Source organism: Glycine soja, chromosome 3 (genome assembly GCF_004193775.1).
Source record: "Glycine soja cultivar W05 chromosome 3, ASM419377v2, whole genome shotgun sequence".
Lineage (NCBI taxonomy): Eukaryota > Viridiplantae > Streptophyta > Magnoliopsida > Fabales > Fabaceae > Glycine > Glycine soja.
Window position 1 is genome coordinate 33251976 of NC_041004.1, and position 22666 is coordinate 33274641.

The following is a 22666-nucleotide window of genomic DNA, read 5'->3' on the forward strand; positions in this document are numbered from 1 at the left end:
AGATGAAAGTTGTAAGGTTGTAAGTTACAAAGTCTTGAATAAGCAATTATGTGAGCATTCAGTATTCTTGAATAAGCAAATTATGTGAGTGGTCACTCTATTTTAGTATAAATAGGGGATCATACTCTTGTATTTTGTGTGCCAAATGAAATAAAATCTTCTTCTTCTTCCAACAAAGTGGCATCAGAGCTTGAGTTCTAGAGTGTTGAGAGAGAAACACTTTGTGAGTTGAGAGATGGCAAGCAATGGCTTGAGTATGTTTCAATTCCCTCGTCTTACCAAAGAGAATTATGATAATTGGTGTCATCGCATGAAAACCTTGTTAGGTTCTCAAGATGCATGGGAGATTGTAGAGAAAGGTTATACCCAACCTCAAAATGAGGCTATTTTGTCACCAAATGAGAAGGAGACTTTGTTGAAGTCGAAGAAGAAGGATCAACAAGCACTTACTTTCATTCATCAAGGTTTGGATGAAGCTATGTTCGAGTTGGTGTCAAATGCAACCACATCCAAAGAAGCATGGGAGATTTTGAAAACCTCCCTTGAAGGTGTTGATAAGGTAAAAAAGGTGCGCCTACAAACTCTACGTAGAGAGTTTGAATCATTGCATATGAAGGAATCCGAATCTATCTCAGATTTTGGCAACAAGGTGTTGGCTATTGTGAACCAAATGAAGCGTTATGGAGAAAATATGGAAGATGTTCATGTGGTGGAAAAGATCCGTCGCTCCTTAATCGCTAAATTTGATTATGTGGTTTGTGCTATTGAAGAGTCTAAGGATTTAGACTCAATGACCGTAGACCAATTGATGGGTTCTCTTCAAGCCTATGAAGAAAGGTTCAATAGAAGACATGATGAGCCATTGGAGCAAGTCCTCAAAGTCAAAGCTTCTTTGAAAGAAAATGGAGGAGAAAGTAGTCAAAAAGCACGTGGACGTGGAAGAGGACGTGGTCGTGGATGTGGTCATGGCCAAGGAAGAGGAGGAAGAGAAGATCGTGATAATTTTGACAATAATGAATGGAGGAGCCATCAATCCACTAGAAGTCGTGGAAGAGGATGAGGAAGAGGTAGAAACAATTATGAAAAAGCATATGAAAGGAGGTATGATAAATCTAATGTTGAATGTTTTAATTGTCATAAATATGGCCATTACTCTTGGGAGTGTAGAACAAATGTTGAAGAGAAGGTCAATCTTGTTGAAGATAAAGAAGATAAAGAAGTTGAAGAGCCAACACTACTACTATCACTTAATAATGGTGAGAAGCAAGACAAATGCTTATGGTATCTTGACAATGGAGCAAGCAATCACATGTGTGGATGCAAAGAGAAATTTGTGGAACTTGATGAGAAGGTGAAAGGAAATGTTTCTTTTGGAGATTCTTCCAAGGTGCAAATCCAAGGAAAAGGTACCATTTTAATTTCTTTAAAAGATGGTGCTCACAAATTAATCACGGATGTTTACTATGTTCCTAAACTAAAAAGCAATATTTTGAGTTTGGGACAACTTGTTGAAAAGGGGTATGAAATTCATATGAAAGATTGTTGTTTATGGCTTCGAGATCAAAATTCTAATTTGATTGCCAAGGTGTTTATGTCAAGAAATAGAATGTTCACTTTGAACATTAAAACCAATGAAGCAAAATGTTTGAAGACTAGCATAAAAGATGAATCATGGTGTTGGCATATGAGATTTGGGCACTTGAATTTTGGAGCACTAAAATCCTTAGGAGAGGAGAAGATGGTGAAAGGGATGCCTCACATCAACCATCCTAATCAATTGTGTAAAGCATGTCTCCTTGGAAAGCATGCAAGAAGGAGTTTTCCAAAAGAAGCTAATTCAAGAGCAAAGGAGCCTCTCCAACTTGTTTACACCGATGTGTGTGGCCCAATCAATCCTCTTTCATGTGGTAACAATAAATATTTCTTGCTTTTTATTGATGATTATAGTAGAAAAACTTGGGTTTATTTTCTAAAGCAAAAATCTGAGGCATTTGTAGTTTTTAAAAATTTTAAAGCTCTTGTGGAAAAGGAAAGTGGTTATGTAATCAAAGTTCTAAGATCCGATAGAGGTGGCGAATTCACATCAAAAAAATTTAATGAATTTTGTGAAAAATATGGGATTCGTCACCCTCTAACGGTTCCTAGATCTCCACAACAAAATGGCGTAACGGAGAGAAAAAATAGAACTATTCTTAATATGACTAGATGTATGTTGAAGGCTAAAAATATGCCAAAGGAATTTTGGGCCAAAGTTGTTGCAAGTGCCGTTTATTTGTCCAATCGCTCCCCAACAAAGAATGTCAAAGATCAAACACCACAAGAAGCATGGAGTGGAGTGAAGCCAAGAGTTGATCACTTGAGAGTATTTGGGAGCATTGCATATGCTCATGTACCCAACCAAGGAAGATTCAAGTTTGATGATCGGATTGAGAAACATGTGTTCATTGGCTATGATGCAAGCTCAAAAGGCTACAAATTGTACAATCCAAACAATGGAAAGACAATTGTGAGCCGAGATGTCGAGTTCTATGAAGAAGGCACATGGAATTGGGAGGAGAAAGAAGACACTTATGATTTTTTCTTGTACTTTGAAGAAATAGATGAAGAAGCCTTGACTCCAAATGATTCAACTCCAGCACTTTCACCAACTCCTTCAACCAATGAAGCCTCATCATCTTCCGAAGGGAGTTCAAGTGAAAGGCCAAGAAGAATGAGAAATATTCAAGAATTATATGATGAAGCTGAAGTTATAAATGATTTGTTTTGTCTTTTTGTTGACAGTGAACCCTTAAACTTTGATGAAGCAATGAAAGACAAAAGGTGGAGACAAGCCATGGAAGAACAAATCAAAGCCATTGAGAAGAACAACACTTGGGAGTTATCAAGCCTTCCCAAAGGTCATGAAGCAATTGGAGTCAAATGGGTGTTCGAAATCAAGAAGAATGCAAAAGGAGAGGTTGAGAGACACAAAGCAAGACTTATAGCTAAAGGTTATAAGAAACAATATGGAGTTGATTATGATGAAGTGTTTGCACCGGTTGCCCGCATGGAGACCATTAGTCTTCTTATTTCCTTGGCAGCTCAAATGAAGTGGAGAATTTTTTAGCTTGATGTAAAATCGGCATTTCTAAATGGCTATCTTGAAGAAGATGTCTATGTTGAACAACCAATGGGTTTTGTCATCGAAGGTAAAGAAGGAAAAGTCTTGAAATTGAACAAGGCGTTGTATGGTCTAAAGCAAGCACTGAGGGCATGGAATACTCGCATTGACAAGTACTTCCAAGACAATGGGTTTGTTCATTGTCAAAATGAGTATGCTCTTTATGTTAAAACTTTTAATAATGGTGATGTCTTATTTATTTGTCTTTATGTGGATGACCTTATCTTTACCGGCAATAACCCAAATTTGTTTGAAGACCTCAAGGAGTCCATGTCTCGTGAATTTGATATGACAGATATAGGACTCATGTCATATTACTTGGGAATGGAAGTGAAGCAAACGGAGAATGGTATCTTTGTCTCACAAGAAAGCTACACAAAAGAAGTGTTGAAGAAATTTAATATGCTTGATTGCAATCCCGTGAACACTCCTATGGAAGGTGGCTTGAAGTTATCAAAGTTTGATGAAGGAGAGAAGGTAGACTCCACAGTCTTCAAGAGTCTTGTGGGGAGTTTAAGGTATCTAACCAATACAAGGCCCGATATTCTATATGCGGTGGGAGTTGTGTGTCGCTTTACGGAGGCTCCTACATCTCCTTATCTAAAAGCCGCAAAAAGAATTCTTCGTTACTTGAAAGGTACAATTGATTTTGGATTGTTTTATTCTCCCTCCAATAACTATAAGCTTGTGGGATTTTGTGATAGTGATTTTGCCGGAGATGTTGATGATAGAAAAAGTACTACCGGATTTGTATTTTTTATGGGTGATTGTGTTTTTACATGGAGTTCTAAGAAGCAAGGCATTGTGACACTTTCTACTTGTGAAGCCGAGTATGTAGCTGCAACTTCTTGCACATGTCATGCCATTTGGCTAAGAAGATTGTTGGAGGAACTTCAGTTGTTGCAAAAGGAAAGCACAAAGATCTATGTTGATAATAGATCTGCACAAGAGCTTGCCAAGAATCCGGTGTTCCATGAACGATGTAAGCATATAGATACAAGGTATCATTTCATTAGAGAGTGCATTACAAAGAAAGAAGTAGAATTGACTCATGTGGAAACTCAAGATCAAGTTGCGGATATTTTCACCAAGCCTCTCAAATTTGAAGATTTTCGAAGATTGCGAGCAAGACTTGGTGTGCAGAAGAATTTTCCAATTAAGGGAGGATGTTAGATATTAATTAGAAAAATAATAATAACAAGTTTTATGAGCCTTAAATTGTGGAAGATGAAAGTTGTAAGGTTGTAAGTTACAAAGTCTTGAATAAGCAATTATGTGAGCATTCAGTATTCTTGAATAAGCAAATTATGTGAGTGGTCACTCTATTTTAGTATAAATATGGGATCATACTCTTGCATTTTGTGTGCCAAATGAAATAAAATCTTCTTCTTCTTCCAACAGTTTCAACTGTAAACAGACTGATGCTTATAACTTTTTAGTTTTTCATTTATTGTGCCAAATGACTTCTCTCTATGATGATTAATCTTTAAGCTTAGTTTCGTAAAATTTTGGTGCCCACTGTTGATTTTGTTACACCATTTGTCTTCTCTTTTGAGCCCTGATTCGTTGATTGCTGAATGCCTATGTCTTTGCAGGCAATCATATCAAATCTTAATAGTAATATGGTGACTTTGTCAATTACGGTAGCTGACTATCCAAGTTTATTGCTTGTTATTATTTTTAACTTTATAATCACTTTTTATCAAGAGGTTTTCTTCTCGTCTTGCCATATTGTATTGTCTTTGTCTTGTATAATTAAGCATTTTCCTCTCTACATTTTATTTCTTTAACTTTCCAGGATTTCATTATGATGAATTTTAGATAGCAGCGATAGGGAATTTAGCAATTCTCTTCCTAGCAACCTATTTGGGCAAAGAAAGCTTAAAACTCCTAGCACGCGGAAGACGGATTATCTGATTCTTGTGAATGTGACCTCCACGGAGGTTACTAGTATCTCGACCATAGGGAGAGGGCTGAAAGTTGGCAAAAAAATAAGACTGACAAATTATATGGGAACCTCTTCCCATTTGGTGTATTAAATCAATTTTCATATAATAAACTTTGCTGACAGATTAATGTAGCTGCAGCTTAGAACTACAATTAGAATAACCACATTTCAATCAACTATTCAAAAGAATTGGGAGTCTTGACAAAAGTTACGAAGGTACGAAAGGACCTAGAATTAAATTATGGAGAGTTGTCTTGACACACTCAATGCGTGGATCAATGGAGGCTCTTTCAACTTTACTCTTCACTAATTTGTACTTTTAACTTGTTGATCCTGACTTTTGTATATATTACATTATTACTATTGCTTATAGGATTGACATTAAACATTTTTGGTGTGTTGGAAGGTCTGGATGTTCATGCATTGCTTAGGAAAAATTATGTAGGCTTAGACCACTGTTAATTTTATTTAATTGAAGTTTTTCTTCCTTAAAAATGAGTACATTATTAAAACGACTGTAGAAGTAATAGTAATAATTTGGTTGGTGGCTATATATACCAAATTAGCAATAGTAATAATTTGGCTTTTGCTGCTAATAATAAAGGACATCGAAGGCTAGTTGGATAATTACGTTTAGTGGCCATCTTGCAAGTATTGCTACTAAAGTTACTTGGTTTTTGCCGAAAAATACAAGAGTCTTTACCAGCATTTACAATAAATTAATGTTGGTAATACTTTTGCCGACCTGGATACGCCGGCCATAATCTAATTGTCTGTAAATGTTTTAGTGCCTATCTATATTACCGCTAAAAGCTAAACTAATTGTCACTAAAAGTGACTTTTGGTATATTGAAGGGTGATTTATTCTTCTTCATTGTGTGAAAGAATGGGTTTTGTTGTCGCAAATTCAGTGATTCATTTTTTCTTTCTGTAACGATCTCTTTTTTTTTGTTTCTTTCTTATATTGTTCACATTGGTTGTGGAATTTTTTTTATTGGATCTGGATTGATTTGGGTGTGTTGTGAGTTTCTTGATATGGATTAATTTTAGGAAAGAGGGATTGGATTTCTTTATTTTTGATTTGGCTTATTGGGTTTTTGAATATGATTATTGTATTATTTTTCTTAGTTTGTGATAATTTTTAACCGTCATGAATCACTTTTAAATTTTAAAAATAAAGACCATCATTTTTAGACATAATCAAATCTAGTTTCACACAAAAATGACACAATATGATTTCACGATGACAAAAAGTAAATAATTTTTTTTACCAGAACTAAAATGGGATATTTATGAATATAAAAAATATATTTCAATTTTAATTTTTCTCCTTTTATTTTAAAATATATTTACAGAAATTAAGAATACTGGTTAATAAGACGTTAAACAAAATAATATCTGGATCTAATTGCAACTCCAGCTACTTTTTTTTCATGTGTTAGTATATGTGTGAATGTTAATTGAGGTGCATGTGTTCTGGTTACGGGTTTGGGCTGCTATTGGATCTGTTGATTATTTTGGGCTACTATTTTTTTCTTGGCATGTGTAAAAAAAAGAAAGGAATCATTTTGTATATATTTTTGGGTGTTGCTAGGTGCACCCAGCAGTATTGCTGGTGGACCCAGCATTTTTTATTAATGTTCTTGGTTCGTTGTTCCTTTTCAAGTTCTTCCGTATACTTTATACGGATGAACTTCATCCATATAAAGATATACAGATGAACTTCATCCGTATAAACCAATACAAATGAACTTCATTTGTATTGGTTTTTTGTTTTTTTTAATTTCTTAAAGTTTTATTTTTTTAATTATTAATATGTTAAATTACTTATTTGTGCATTAAAATAAATTACTATTACAAAATTTAATATACATTAAATTTTTTAATAGTAAATATTTTTTATAAAAAAAATATGCGGATTAAATAATTCGTATGAGTTATATAAAAATTAATTATCACAAAATTTATTATTTAAATTTACATGCGCATTAAATATACATTATGTATAACAACATTATTTATTTTATAATATAATTGGTTCATTAGCTCAATTGATTAGAGCACTATGCTAATAACCTAAAAGGACAAAATTGGAAAAATGTGAAATTGTTGGGTGTACCAATAATTCCGCTGGTACACGTAGCAACACCTTATATTTTTTAGTTTGTTGTCTTGTAATTCAAGCTCATTGTGATGGTACCATTTATGATCAAGCTTGCAGAGGTGTTAAGGGTGATATGTTTTTGGGTGAACTCTCAACTGAAAATCAATGATTGATTCCATGAGATACGAAGATTTATTTAAGAGATTGACATCTTTCAATAAATATTTTTTAAAACGCATGGATCAGAAATTGAACTTCTAAAGATGTTTAAGGGACAAAGGTTATATGCGACCCATGTTAATTTTAAGAGTAATATTGGTTTGTTAAAAATAAATTCTATATAAAGAACACTTAGCTAATGCCATTGTATCTTATATCATTTTAATTAAATTCAATGAGTTACTTTGTTGGTATTTTACTTCTCTTCTTTGAGCTCTATGATGTGTGGCTTGAGACAATAGATCTCAAAGAATAAGAGAGGAGTACCATAGAAGTAGCCCTATTACAAGTATTGATATCAGCATTAGTATGAATATACATTTGAAAACAGTTAAGCTAGCTCCAAAAGGGAAAAACTCAATACTCAATCGGTTTACTTTGAATCATCTCAGTGAGAGCTTGAATCTACTGCTCTTTTGGTTAACTAAACCTCTTTTGTAGAAACAATTCGGGGGGGAATGTGGTCGTGGTTGTGGCTGTTAAGTTGCACATCACAAAATTTGTGACATTTCCATGTACCTTTATTGTAGGAAAATTCTCTGTAAAGTTTTAAATATGTTGTAGGATTGCTATTGTTTGTTAATCATGCAGACTTTGTTCATGATGCCATTTTCTTGCATCAATGCTTTGAAGTTCTAGTGTATATAATTCCTTCCTGTTCGATAATTGTCATATCATTCAAGTCTCAACTGAAAGAAACTGCCTATATATGTGTAGTTTCATGGAACAATGTGAAGTTATATTAGGAATTACTGATTATAGTTGTTGTTTGTAGTGGTGGATATATTAATTGGAACTTTTACATATAATAAAGTAGATAAATAATAAATAAATAAATAAAAGGGCCAACGAATTGTTTTCCTCCATTGACCCCCAATTTCTCCGTCTGTGTGCATTTTGCTGCCTATTGCTGATTGAGGTGCCTGTCACTTTGTTGGGCCAGGCTTTATAGGAAGGTGTGGGCTTCATATGCTTTGGGCCACCGAAGACTTCAATTCTTTTTGGAGTGTTGCTAGGTGCACCCAGCATTATTGCTGGTGCACTAGCTTTCTTTGAAAATGACAAAAATTGCCCCTGCTAATTTCTCCCGTTACGGATCAAGTTGATTCGTAAGTTGATTTTTAAAAATTACGGATCAACTTGATCTGTAAAAAATTTACGGATCAAGTTGATCCGTAAGTCTTAAAAATTAACTTATGGATAAACTTGATCCGTAAGGGGTATTTCTGTCTTTTCGTGGTTAGTGTTGGATGCACCAGCAATAATGTTGGGTGCACCTAACAACACTCTTCTTTTTGGGCATTGTTTTGTTGTGTGGGCATTACCTTTTTTTTCTCATCATATGTGTTAAAAAAGGGAGGATTTTGTACATGTTTTTTTTAATTGTTTTTTGGTAATTCAAGGGGAATGTGGTCATACCTCCTATCACCTTGCAAGAAGGTGTTAATGGTATGCTTGGATGAAAGAAAAGAAAATAGAAAAGAAAACATGAATAATGATGTATTTTTTGTTTGGCTGAAAAGAAAAATAAAAGAAAATGAAGAGAAAGATTAACTTGTAAAGAAAAAAATTTAAATTTTTTCCTCTCATTTTTCTCTTAATTCAAATTTTAAATTTTTCTTTGGTTTCTCACTTTCTTTCTTTCAGTCCAAACAGAGGATAAGAGTAAGAGCATGTTTGAAAAAGATTATAATCTCCAATTTTCCTGTTTTTATAGAAAAAAAATGTTTATAAAATAAGTTGGGTGTTTAGGACATCAGCTAAAATTCAGTATTCAAATTAAGATAATTTTTTAACAAATACTTATAAAAAAATAAAATAAAACCTTTTTGTATAAATTAAGATTAATTTGTGTACCTCAATTTTAAAAAATTGTCTATTAAATTTATAATAATTCATAAATTTTTATAGAAAAATAAAATAAATAAAACTTTTACATTAATAAAAATTAACTTATATACCTCTACCTTTTCAAAAGCTTGTCTGTTAATTTCTCTGTAAGTATCCATAAACTTCAATATTCTCGTCTTAGAAAAATCTTAACAGGAAAATTTTGTAATTGAACTTGAAAAACTTACATGTATATTAAAATTTAATCCAAATTGAGTCTTAGGATTAGGTTAACTAAGTTGCAGCTTCTTGGTGAATGAGTTGTACTTGTCATTAAATAAATTTGGAACTGGTAAAAAAAAAAGTGATGGATAATATGGAGGACCACATTGACTTTGTGAAATCCATTTTTCCCTTGTTAGAAACTTGTTAACCACACTTTGAGCTATTATTTGATTGGAGTTGACAATTTGACCAGACCTAACCTAACTAATCCATCCAGTTGTCTGTCATTTTAAATTTAGAAACTCTGTCTTTCCTATACACATGGTACGCCAAGAATGAAGGCACCTCAACATACCACTAACATTGAATTGATTAATAACAATATTATTTATTTTGCATCATAATTCATAAACAGAATATATTATTTTACTAAGCTTTTTGCCAAATAAATAATCCTATCAAAGAATAATGATTAATTATTCAACACGGAGGCAAATTTAAAGTGATAACCATGTGGTAAGGGTCGTAGTGGTTGGCCCCAATCTGCATATAGTTATTAAAAAATAATTGTTAATGATTTGATGCCAGTTGTATTCGTAAGCCAACTAACATGATGTTGATGCTTAACATATGGAGATGAAATCTTGTCCTTTGTGTATTTGAGAGACAATAAAAAAGACTAAATGAATGAAAGAATTTTGATTAAAATTCACTTTTGTTCCTTCATTTCATTTTCTTTTGGCTCAAGTTCTTTTCTATCTTTAAGAAATCTCACTTTAGGTTTTTAAGAATTTTTGTTAGATCAAATTATTGTTCTTTTATCAATTTATCACACTAAATTAATCAAGTTAATATGATAATACATAACAAACTCTAACAAATGTCATGTGATATAGCAGTTTGAAAATTCGGTCAATATTGTTAGTGTAAGAAAATTGAATAAGGGATTACCTTAATCCAATAAAAAGCACTTTAAAGAGGGGTGTTGAGGTCCCATCACTCTTAAATTTGAATTGACTCAAATCAATTTAAATAATTTGGATTGGATCATTTATATATTTAAGTTAAAATTAAATTGAATATCCAAACTGTTCATGTATGAGTTGGGTCACATGTTTAAACTTACATATCTAAACTAAATCGATTAAAATCAATCAAAAGTTTTAAAATTATTTGATTTGATTTTAAATACTACTAATATTGAGACTCCAAGTGTTACAACAGTTTTGACTACTATCATGGGTTGGATAATTTATTTTTGTTTATTTATATTGTTATTTATTTCACCTTTTTATATTTATTTTTACTATCATGGGTTGGATAATTTATTTTTGTTTATTTATTTCAACAAATCTGGTTGCATCAAAACTCATTGCAAGAAATTAGTTTATAGGAAATAATTATGATTCAGACTATTACAATAAATCTCATTGAAGAATATTTTGTTTTAATTTGTATTAGTATATTCTAGAATATTATGTTGATGATATTAAATGAATCAATTTTACTACTTTCAGACATTTGATAATATTGTATTAATTATATTAGATATTTGAATTGTATTAATTATATTGGATATTTAAATGAATCGTAATATAAAATAACAGTTTTAAGGAAAAAAAGATCAAATTTAAATGGATAGCCTGGTGACCCAAACCAAATCAAATCATTCATGAATGAGTTGAGTTTTAAAAATAAATTGTAAAAACTGAATTGAATCAAACTGATCAAATTTGATTAAATTAGGTCTTAAATTTAGATAAAACATACACGAACCTACTTGCCAACATCCTAACTTAAAAAAATAAAGTAGGACTTTTTAAATTTAAAAGAACAAACTGAAATAAAAGAAAAAATAAAATAATATTATTTTGGTTTAATTGCATATTTTACTATTAACTATTATTTTTCACGGGTTTTATTATGCAAGTGTTTTTTTCACATTTTTATCATCATAGTTTTGATTTTTATGTATTTTATAGATCTCCTAAATGTGTAATGAAGTGTTGACGTGTTCTTAAAAATGATATTTTTTTTAAACCAGTTTTCGCTAATTGATGTTGTTTTGTTAACAGCATTATAGTAAAATGCACAGGACAAAAAATGGATAATATAATGTGGGAAAGTTAAAAAATATGATGGTAAAATATGGGGGATTTGTATGATAAGTAAAATTTGTAATTAAGTCAATTATTTTTTATTTTCAAAGTTATTTTTTCTTTATATTATATCTCTTTATAAAAAAATATCTATATTTTTTTCTTTCTTACAAAAAGACCACTATTTAAGTGGACTACAATTGTTTCAGGTACAATTATTTCCAGCCAAAAGATAACAAAATAAAGCAAGGGATATTAGATATATATAATGTCACCATCATCCCAGCTATCAAAAGAATAGGGGGGGAAGCAGCTAAAGAAATGTGTCATTTTTAAATATTAAAAGGAGATACATATCAAGATTAGATATACATCTGGATTAAATGATGAAATTCACACAAACTCTCAGCAAAACAATAACATATTAATAAAAAGGAGAATAAAAAAAAAACAGCACTGCCTCTTCCCTAGCCCATGAAACCAAACATAATTGCTGACACAAAGAAAGACCCCACCAAAAGGCCAATGCCACTGGAAACAGTTACAGCTCCACTAGGCTTTGGTGGTGAAGTGGTGTTGGTGGATCCTGACTCAGAGGGAGGAGAAGGAGAAGGGTTTGATGGGGTGGTTGGTGGGGTGCCACTTGGGGTTGTTGGGGGGGTCCCACTAGCAGCAGCCACATTAATTTGCAGCTTCATGCCTCCAGCACAGTGGCCTGAAATGGGGCACAAGAAGTACCTTTTGCCTGGTGAAGTCAATTCAATCTTGGAGTTTCCATCTTGGTAGTTCTTGATGCTGTTGCTTGAGCTGCAGCTGTTGTATCCACTCTCATCAACCTCATCAACTTGATGAGTGGAGTCATACTTGAACACTGCATGTTTTCCAACATTATTCATCACAAATTGGTTATCAAAGAATATATAAATATTAAATACCCCCACACTTTACTATAACATTTGAGTTTTAGACCAAGAATCAACAAAAACGAAAAACAATGAGATCAAAAATAAGTACCTTAGATACACACAAGGTTTTAAAATACAGTCCACAACCACGATTTTGACCACAACGTCAAACTTTTAGAATTTATGTGTCGTATCAAGTGCATTTATGATTTATTTGTAATTTCTCGTAATATCAAATATGATAATGAAAACAGGATTTTGACCCTAACATCGAAGTTTTAGAGTTTTTACGCCGTATCAAGTGCTTGTATCTAAAATTTCTCGCAATATTAAAATTTACAACGAAACCACAATTTAAAACCTTAGACATATAATTCAACTTGTAAATTAAAAGAATCAATTTCAACTATTTTCCTCCATTAAAACTTAGAGTAAAAATAAAATCATGTGAAACTACATAAGAAAACATCATATTCTACAACCTTACCCTGGTTGAACATAGAATTTGACTTTCAAATTGAATTTTCTACTTGAGTTCTTGTGCTAATTTTTTCTCTCTTTTTTTTAGGTTTTATAAACTAGTTTTTGAAAGGCAAGAACATGAAGAGACTTACCCAAAGTGTCACCAACTGTGAAAGTTTTCCCAGAGGCCCAGGTGTTGTAATTAACTCCGAGGGCCCATCCACTAGTGTCACCAACTTCATGGTCAGCTCCAAATACAGTGGGGAAAGCCAGAAGCAGAACCAAAAAAGAAGCTGCAATTGCGCTAGCCATGTCTATACCCTCTTAGTTCTATTCTCAGAATCAATCAATAAAGTTTACAAGAAAGAAAGGTTTAAGGTTGTGAATGGAAGAGACCCTGAGCCAATGACAATAAAATGCAATGCAAGGAGGATTATATATAATACGTACCAACTCCTTTATTTTACTGTCTCACCAACTTCTATAACTATATATGGATAAAATAGTGAGTAGTTATTGACCCTTTCAGTTGTCACCCTCCTCGCTAGCCTCCCTCTACCTAATGCATTGAGATTCTTTTCCCATAATTTCTGACTTGGAAGCTAACCTACAAATCACAAATTGGCAAGTGGCATTTGCTAGTCAATGACTTATTAGGAAAATCAGGGGATACAGGAATAAGATATATGATGAATTTTATGAATTATATCTGTCACATAATTGCTGTATAATGTATTAAACTAGTATAAAGTAACATAAAAATATACATTTTAAAGTTCAAGGTAGAAGCCACTCCCACAACTTTTGTTAGTTGCAGGCCAGCATCTTGCCTTGATCAATTCAAATTGCACCATAGTCAGATCCACCAATAATGCTTGTTAACAATTTTCAAAGAGAATGTTTTGCCTTACCACAAGTGTTAACTACACATTCTAATTTATTTTTTCATTAAATTAATGATACTTGAACAAACTCGTTTATTTTAAATATTTTATTAGCATCTTTTATTTCTTTTTATTTTTCTTTCTATTGCATCATAAATTGTAAATATTTATATTTTTTTCTCTCATTAAGTGTCTAATAGCATGGGTGTTTATTTATCTTTTTTTCTCTTTTTAGTATGATTAAAATTTATTGTAAATTATAAAATTATAAGTGAAACTTTAGATAAGAACTTAAGAAGTGAAACTAACAAAAAAAACTGTAATTTATTTAATATTTTAATTAATAATAGAAAATGTATTCAAAATAATATATACGTTCGAAAGTTTTTTATTGACAATTTTCATCAACCTAATTAATAACTAGGATTAATTATGTTTCTGGTGCATAAATATTTTTCAAGAATTTTGTTGTATATGTTCTCAATCCTATTGCAACATGTAATACCAAAACCAATATCTAGGCATAAAAGCACATGCTACTTGAAGTGTTTTGTTAGGAAATTAATTGTTGGTTGATTATTCAAACCAAAGGTTCAATATTCTTAATCGCACGAATTATTAGAGGCGGGGCGTTAAAGGGGAAGTTGTTAATTGAGCATCAGCATCATGCCATAGTAATGCCAATTGTGCATGCATCAACTTTTAAATTGTGGTGACCTCGCTGTCAACTTTTAGATTGCAGTCACCATCTTTACCAACTTTAGATTATGATAATTGATAACCATATTTTTAATTGACTTACACAATATATATTACATAATTTATCAAAAGAATGACTATGAAATCATGCTACAATTACATTAAATCTTTAAATGTGACATATAATTAACACTGCTCAAATCTTTTTAATGACGGCTATTAGACTTTAATTAATGAGGTTCCAATTAATTCTGTGAATGAACTTCGTTGTTACGAGTGATTGTTTCTAGAGAAGGGGATAACTAGGACAGAAACAAAGAATTGTCAACATATTCTCTGTATTCTCTACGTACTTTTATTCATTTCTTCAAAATTCTCCAATTTTTCTTGTTTTCCAAACCTCACTTCGAAGAAATTGGCATGCTTTTGGAACATATGCGTGTACATGATGACCTAAACCCAGTCAAACCAATGTGAGCAAAAATGGGTCAGCTGAGGTGTGCTACAAATTATTATAATCATGCCATGTGGAAGGTTCGTGGATGGATATGATATGCATTATCTTATTCTTAGGCATAAAGGTTCAACTTACTCGGTTCAAAATAATATTATCCATTTAACATATTTTAATTCGCCAAAGGAAATAACGTGGGGCATAAAAGTTCATCATTATTAATACTGTAAAAAAAAGTTCATCATTAGTAACATTTTCACCTATTCATTAAATAACTGAATGTGTTATTCTACTCCTGTAATTAATTAATTTGGGATAAAGAAGAAGCTTGTGTTCGAATTTCTTCTTAATTTATTGTGATGTTTACCCATGAAAGGAACTAAATATAACACCAGCAATGGAATTATTGATTTTGACTCATCAAGTTTGGTGAAAAAATTGACCATTAATATATTACATACAGATTCATGAATCATGATAAATTAAAAAGGGGAGTTATTTATTGTGAAACTGCTACAGCACGAATTACCACGAAAACAGCCCGTTGACATCATTGAAGAGAACTTAAATAAAAAATTATGAAAAAAAATATATATTTTGATGGAAATCATAGATGTGATTTTACGTATTAGATAAATTCATAAAATGAAGCCTTCTCCTAAATTAAAGTATAAATTTATTAAAATTTACTTCTTTAATTTTATTTATTGATGATTGAAAATGTTTTTAAAAAAATCTAAAATAAATTATCTATTTTAGGAAAGTCGAGCTCATAATTGATGAGCAAGGAATGCATTATACTATAATAAACAACTATACTTCATTTATCTCATTATTTTTTTCATTGATCAGCAAATATTAATGATTAATATGGTTAGTTTTTTATTATCAAATGAGATTTTACCGACAATCTTACTCCTTTTCTCTTTTTTTTTTTTTTAACTACTCAAGTCACCTCATATTTCTTTTACTCCTTTATCTCATTGTTTATTCTAGCTAGTTGGACACAAGAAGCTACCAAACATGTGCATCCTCGTAACCAAAGCAAGGACTCGGAATATACGTGAACTAATTGTATACCTAAACCACCATCTTTCAACATATTACACCTAGCCACACATTTTGAATTAAATCCTTGGTAGTTATTGCCACCTAATACTCAGATACTTTACATCATGTTATATATGGAGATTAGTTTAGAATGACGACACACCAATATTTCTCTTCTTTAGATCGAGCCATCGAGGTACAGAAAAATTAAACTATATCAGTGCATTCCTTTGTTTGTTGTAATTCTTAATTTAAAAATCTAAGTAGATGCATGGCCAAGATTTAAATATATATTTATTTTTAATGTTAAATATTAAAATAAAGGTTAATGGACAATCTACATTCTTTTTACTCTCATTTCTAGTGAGTATTCTCTCTTTCGTTAAAAAAATAAATAATAAAAAAGTGATCTCACTCTTGAATTTATATATATATATATATATATATATATATATATATATATATATATATATATATATCAATTTTGAAATCAAATGTAGAAAGCAAGTAGGATTAGGTTGAGAAATTGACAGCTCTCGCATAGAATGAAGCCACCATTGTGGGGCCACGCTACATTATTATATTTTATAAACATCGATGAATCCAAAAAAGTATATGGCAGCCTTTTCAAACGGAAGAATAGAATTGGAAGCGTTACATCAAGGACCAAACGATCGTGTGAAGCTGGAAATAATTGAATGCATGAAAATACAATCATCCAATCAAAAAATAGTTCTACTTCTTAGATTATATTTATATTGCTAACTAATGCTGTTATAAGAAAATCACTTTCAACAGTTAATTTAAAAAAAAAAATGGCTTAATTATTCTCATAATCCTCGTACCTTAATTCATGGGTGGTTTTGGTGTCTTTAATTTAAATTGTTTGTAGTTAATCATAATTTTGTTAAAGTTAAGTCCCATACTTCAAAGTTAAATAATGAGTAGAAACGTAACGATGTGTGTAACATGATATTGATCTGTGTATAGATTCCTAAAGGAAATAATAATAATAAAATATTCAAATAAAAAATGTATGAAATATAATTAGAAGTCATTATTTAAATATCTCGTATATTAGTTATGTGAGTAGGGAAGTTAAATATTTCATAAATTAATATGACCAGTAATTATTAATTATAATTGAATTTTGAGATAATTTTGACATTATGAATTAAATTATTATTTCATAAGATGTAAAATGCACAATTTACAAAGAGTAGTTTTGGAGTAAAGATATACTCATAATCATCCATTGCACATGATAGATGACTAGTCTATCGATTTTTTTTATGTCATTAGTATCCTAAATCATTAGGAATATTAATTAATTACAGTTAATCCAAGTTTTCACCAAATGGTTTAGGCAAAATGACTTAGACATAGTTAAACTCTTTTTCCTTTAATCCCATTGGCAAATTTTCAATTTGAAGCATTTTATTGGTTTTCGGGAGGGGGGATTTTAAGTGTGTTTCACAGTTTGAATTAAGTGAAATTTGAGTTCCATCAAGTCTAAAACTTAAAAACTCTAGTTTTCTCTCATTTCTCATTAGCCTTTCTCTCACCCAACTCATATCCTCTCTTCCTCTCAAAGTGGTCAGACTACTCTTGCTCTCCTAGGACAACCATTATATTCTCATTTCTTGCTTTTGGAGACTTCAAGACCAAGGGCTTCTACCTTCCTTCATGACCTTGATTTCCTTCCACTCATTCAAAGCTAAGCTTCTTCTTTTCATTTTATTTTGCATTGGGGCTACAAGAAAATGTCTTCTCTTCTTCTCCATCTCATTTTTGTTTCTTTTCTTACAACGTTAAACGACATTTAAACATAATAATGGATATTGTATGGAAAAAAATCATGAGTGCAATGGTATATATATAATAACATCTTAGAAATATCCAATTATTATTTTTCTCTGTTTTATATTTCATTTGTTTATCATTTTATATTTCAATAAATGGCAATTTATACACAGAAAAGTAATAGATGTTAATGCATATCATTAATATTATTCTGATCATATATACTTTATTAATACACCAATATATTACTAATTACAATAAGTATATTTAATTGGAAATTAAACTTTTTTACAACATCTCTAAAAGAAAATCTCATTTTAAAATCTTAATTATTTTTTGGGTGAATCTCGAATTGTCACATCATTCTCAAGATTTCTTATATTTCTTACTCCAAAAATATATCTCATGCTAAGATCTTAAATCATTTTTGTAGGTACCAATCTTTTAATATTTTCAGTTACTAGCAATGTTTCCCACAAATGTTCTAGCGAGAGGGTAAAATATCATTTATTTTGAATGATTAGAGATCTTGAAAGTTCTTGTAAAAGAACTAGATCTCCACATAAAAATCTAACAACCTACTCCAACAATAGATTTTAACAAGTTCAGATATGAGGTTAAGATTTTCTTATAAGATTTCTTATTAAAGATGTTCTAACAGTGTAACTAACTAACCGACACTTAACATACAAAATTCTGCCGCTAATAATTTGTGGAAGTCACTAACTAATTACGTGCAGAGATGGTTAGCATGAAACATCATAGTATGTAGCTACATTCGCAACGAAAAGAAGAAAGACATATGGTTAGCATGTGTTTCTTTCTCTCGCTGCAGGGTGTACGTAGCAGCTGGAAATGATATAATCCAATTAGGGTTCTCTTGGAATGGGTTTAAGCATTGGTAGATAACGCCTTCCTTCATGCATTTTGTCAAAAACCAAATGGCAATCCAGTTCAATAATGTATTTTTTTTTTTGTGAATGTTCAATAATGTATTTTATTCCAAGGCAAAGTTGGATATGCAATTAATATATGCATTGCATATGTATAATTAATCACAAAATAAAGCAACAGGTCCATTATAGATAGATTGAATTGATGGGTCATATAAGTCTAAGGATGGCAATGGATGAGGGCTACGTGTAATAGTCTCCCTATACCCGTCCATATTTATATGAGTATTACAAATTTTATACATTTATAGGTATTTTTTTGGTTATGATATTTACAAGTATTCATAAATATTTGTTAAAATATAAAATTTTAAACAAAAACTATAAAAAAAAACTGAAGCAAAAAAAAAAATATTGATAAACATATTAATTTTTATACTAAAAATAGAATTTTCTGATATATATATATATATATATATATATATATATATATATTAATTTTACTAAAAATAATTTCAAAGTGTGAGGACCTACATCAAATTAGTTTGGTGGTTAAAAAGGAAAAAAATTATGGATTAAATTCATCTGCTAATAAAATTAGCAAACTAACAATTAATATTTATTGATAAAAAAAATGAGTATCATATTATCCACCTCATCCCATTAAGTTAATGGCTTTTACTCACAAGTATTTTGAGGTGTTCATATACCGATCCAATCCAATCTAAAAAAAAAAAAGTGATTCAAAAATTAAAACTAAATTGATGAAAAAATTGAAAAATCTAATTTTTTATTGGGCCAGATCGGATTTCTGATTTGATTTTCGAAACCGATCCAAACCGAACTTATATCTATTTATGAAAAAATATTTAATTAGAGATATTTTATTAATTATTTGAGTTAAGATGTGCAGCTATTCTATTATTAGTTATATAATTAAATACAAATAAAATATTTGATATTTTTATTATTTTTATAATATATCTTTTATCTTATTTTTATTTTTAATTATAAGTAGGATTAAAATAAAAAATTGATTGAATCCAAACTGCTTTAAATTAAATCAAATAAGATAAAAAATTTAAACTAAACTATTTAGATGATAAATTAATAAAATCAAAATAATTGAATCTAATGATTTTTCTCTCCAAAAAAAAAAAATGTAATCCAATCCCCTAACATCTTTCAAGCAGTGGCAGATCCAAGATCCTAAGTTAATGGGTGTAAATTATAAAAAATAAAATTAATGGGTTCAATTATATAAATATAAATAAAATAAAATATAAAAATATAAGATTTTATTTAAAAATTTAGTAAATTTTAAAAAATGAGGAGATGCAAGCATTATGTAGGTCCGCCACTGCTTCCAAGTATCTAGAGGCACGATATTTTTCAGCCCAATATGGTTTTATTTTTCATTTAAAGTTTAAAAGTTATTTCACTGTATAATAATAATAATAATAATAATAATAATAATAATAATAATATACGACTTTGACTGTAAAATTAAAATGTTACTAATTAGAATATCAAATATTTAATTAGATAAATTCTTTGTTTAAATATTTTTTTCTTAGAATTTGTAAGAATGATGTTAAAGATAATAAAATTTATAAATACTTCATTGTAGTAAAAAAAATGTGCCAATTATTTAAGAAATGGTATGATTTTAAAAAAAAAAATATGTATCATGTATGCACGTACCTTTTATATATTATTTTATCATTTAAATTGATTTTTTCCAGAAATTGTTGCTAAAAGGATTGTAAAAAAATATTATACATTTAATAGAAATAAAATAATATTAATTTATATTAGTTTTAATGTAGGGAAAATTTCTTATTAATTTTTATTTAAATGTGAATTGACTCTTATTGTAAAAATAAAAATAATAGATTATTAATTGTTGATGTAAAATGTAATCCTAAATAAATTTTATAAAAAAATATGTTTTGATCAAGAAAAGGATAGGAGTTAAAAAAGAATAATAAATATAATGAGTAATGCGATAAAATGAAAATTCACATGATAAAAAGTTAGACTTCGCGTACGTCTTCACCTAACAAAAATGTTAAATAATTTTTTTTATATATATAACTTGGATTTTTTTTTAATGTTTTATCTCCACCTTTCGGCTCATTACATTCCATAGTTATAAAAGATGGAACCTAATCTGCTGGTAGAACTAAAGAAGTTATGTTGGTAGTTGGTACGACTTATTGGTACCACTCTATTTTACAGGCCAATTAAGTCAGATAGTTGAAAAAGTAATTAAAGGTTGGTGCATGTACGTGTTACGTTTATGAGAAAATAATTTATTTAATAAAAAAATTTATATTTAATTGTTTTTTATATGTAACATTTTTATGGATCAACAACAACACAGAATGAGTGAGTTTAAGAATCTATGATATGACCTAATAAATTTGAAGATACTTATAATCTTTAACCCAAAGAAAAATACTAAACTCAAACAGCACTTGCAAGGTCCTCCTTATATTATTAAAAATTTGAAACATTTAATCAACTCTTGGGATAAGGAATCTAATACATTTCAAACTATATTACGTAAATATATATAGTAGTTCTTGTTGGGCAATCAACACTCTCATAGATAAAATTACTCACACTTATACAAGATCGTGAGAACACAATAAAAATTACACCATAAAAAAATAATAATGGTTCGACACCTCTAGTCTACATCTACGAAATTGTCTTAAAAATATTTTTTTATCACAAAAATGATTACAATATTACAACTCATCTCAAGTAATATATCATTCTACAAACTCAAGTATTTACAAAAAATAATAACACTCTCACACAAAGACATTTTTCTCTCAACAAAATAACTTTGTTTCATAATCTCTCTTCTCACACACACTCTCTTCATATGTTCCACTAAATCTCTTCTCTATGTGAAGACTATTACCAATTATAATAAATAAATTTTTTTTTAAAGTTGAAACAAAAATAAACATTTAATTAAGGTTTATCTAGTAAAATGTAATCATTTCACTTTATATTTAAGTCACCTAAACCTTAATAATAAAAATTGAATTTCCAAAATATATATATATATATATATATATAACTTATCTTTTAGTTTAAAACTTTATTCCAGGAGCCCATATGCCTCCCACAAAATAAATTAGGTTTTCACAAGCCTCTTAGTTCAGAATTGAAGCCATCTCCAAAGCGGGGACTCTGCAACAAGTCCTGGTCCATAAAGGGTCCAGGTGTGTATAGTTTTCCGTTGAGATCGAAAAATCCTAACATGCATGTATATACGTATATTTTTTTATATATCAACCAAGACATGTACTTAAGTATAATACGTTTATAAAATAAATAACTCGTTATTTTCTTTCTATACATGTTTGCATGCTCGGGAATTCATGCTAACTGAAAATTTAACACACGAGTTTCTCTATCTGTGGAAAGTTATTGCAATGCACACGAAACCAGTGAAAAAAGTATGAAAAGAATTCTTTTAGCATTAAGTCAAACCATAATCAATTTTTTTTTATCATGACGCATGTTCTAGCTAGGGTAAGATTTATGATTAAAGGCTAACAAGAGTGATTATTTTTATACCATGACATTGATGTATATAATATTTATTAATTTTATTGATGATTAATTTTTATTAAAAAATTTATTTGATCATTTTTGTTTTTAATTATGTTTTTTTTTCTTGCGAGGCTTGAACTTATTACATTATTTGAGGGAATGATATCGAGAATCACTCAAACCAACAAATTATTGATTTAACCAAAATATAGTTAAAATAGAATCATAAGAAACCATATCTTATGAGGGCGTGTGTTTGAATTTTGTTATTTATATAAAAAATTAGTTAATAGAAATCTATAAACACTTTTAAGCTGTCAGGCTTATTCTTTTTCTAAAGAACTCTAAGTGTATC

General features: G+C 29.9%; 3 protein-coding genes across 3 annotated transcripts; 2 read left to right on the forward strand and 1 right to left on the reverse strand.

The window, feature by feature from the left end:
* Positions 1-235: 235 nt before the first annotated feature.
* On the forward strand, positions 236-1060 carry LOC114405170. The gene has a single exon (XM_028367813.1). The coding sequence runs from the start codon at positions 236-238 to the stop codon at positions 1058-1060; it is 825 nt and encodes a 274-aa protein (XP_028223614.1).
* A 2109-nt stretch (positions 1061-3169) lies between these two features.
* LOC114405171 (uncharacterized mitochondrial protein AtMg00810-like) lies at positions 3170-4333 on the forward strand. Its single transcript, XM_028367814.1, has one exon. The coding sequence runs from the start codon at positions 3170-3172 to the stop codon at positions 4331-4333; it is 1164 nt and encodes a 387-aa protein (XP_028223615.1).
* A 7558-nt stretch (positions 4334-11891) lies between these two features.
* LOC114406500 (uclacyanin-3-like) lies at positions 11892-13381 on the reverse strand. Its single transcript, XM_028369213.1, has 2 exons — positions 13105-13381; positions 11892-12456 (listed from the first exon to the last, which is right to left on the reverse strand). Exons 1-2 carry the CDS (start codon positions 13262-13264, stop codon positions 12053-12055), a joined length of 564 nt encoding a protein of 187 aa, XP_028225014.1. The 5' UTR covers positions 13265-13381; the 3' UTR covers positions 11892-12052.
* Positions 13382-22666: the final 9285 nt, after the last annotated feature.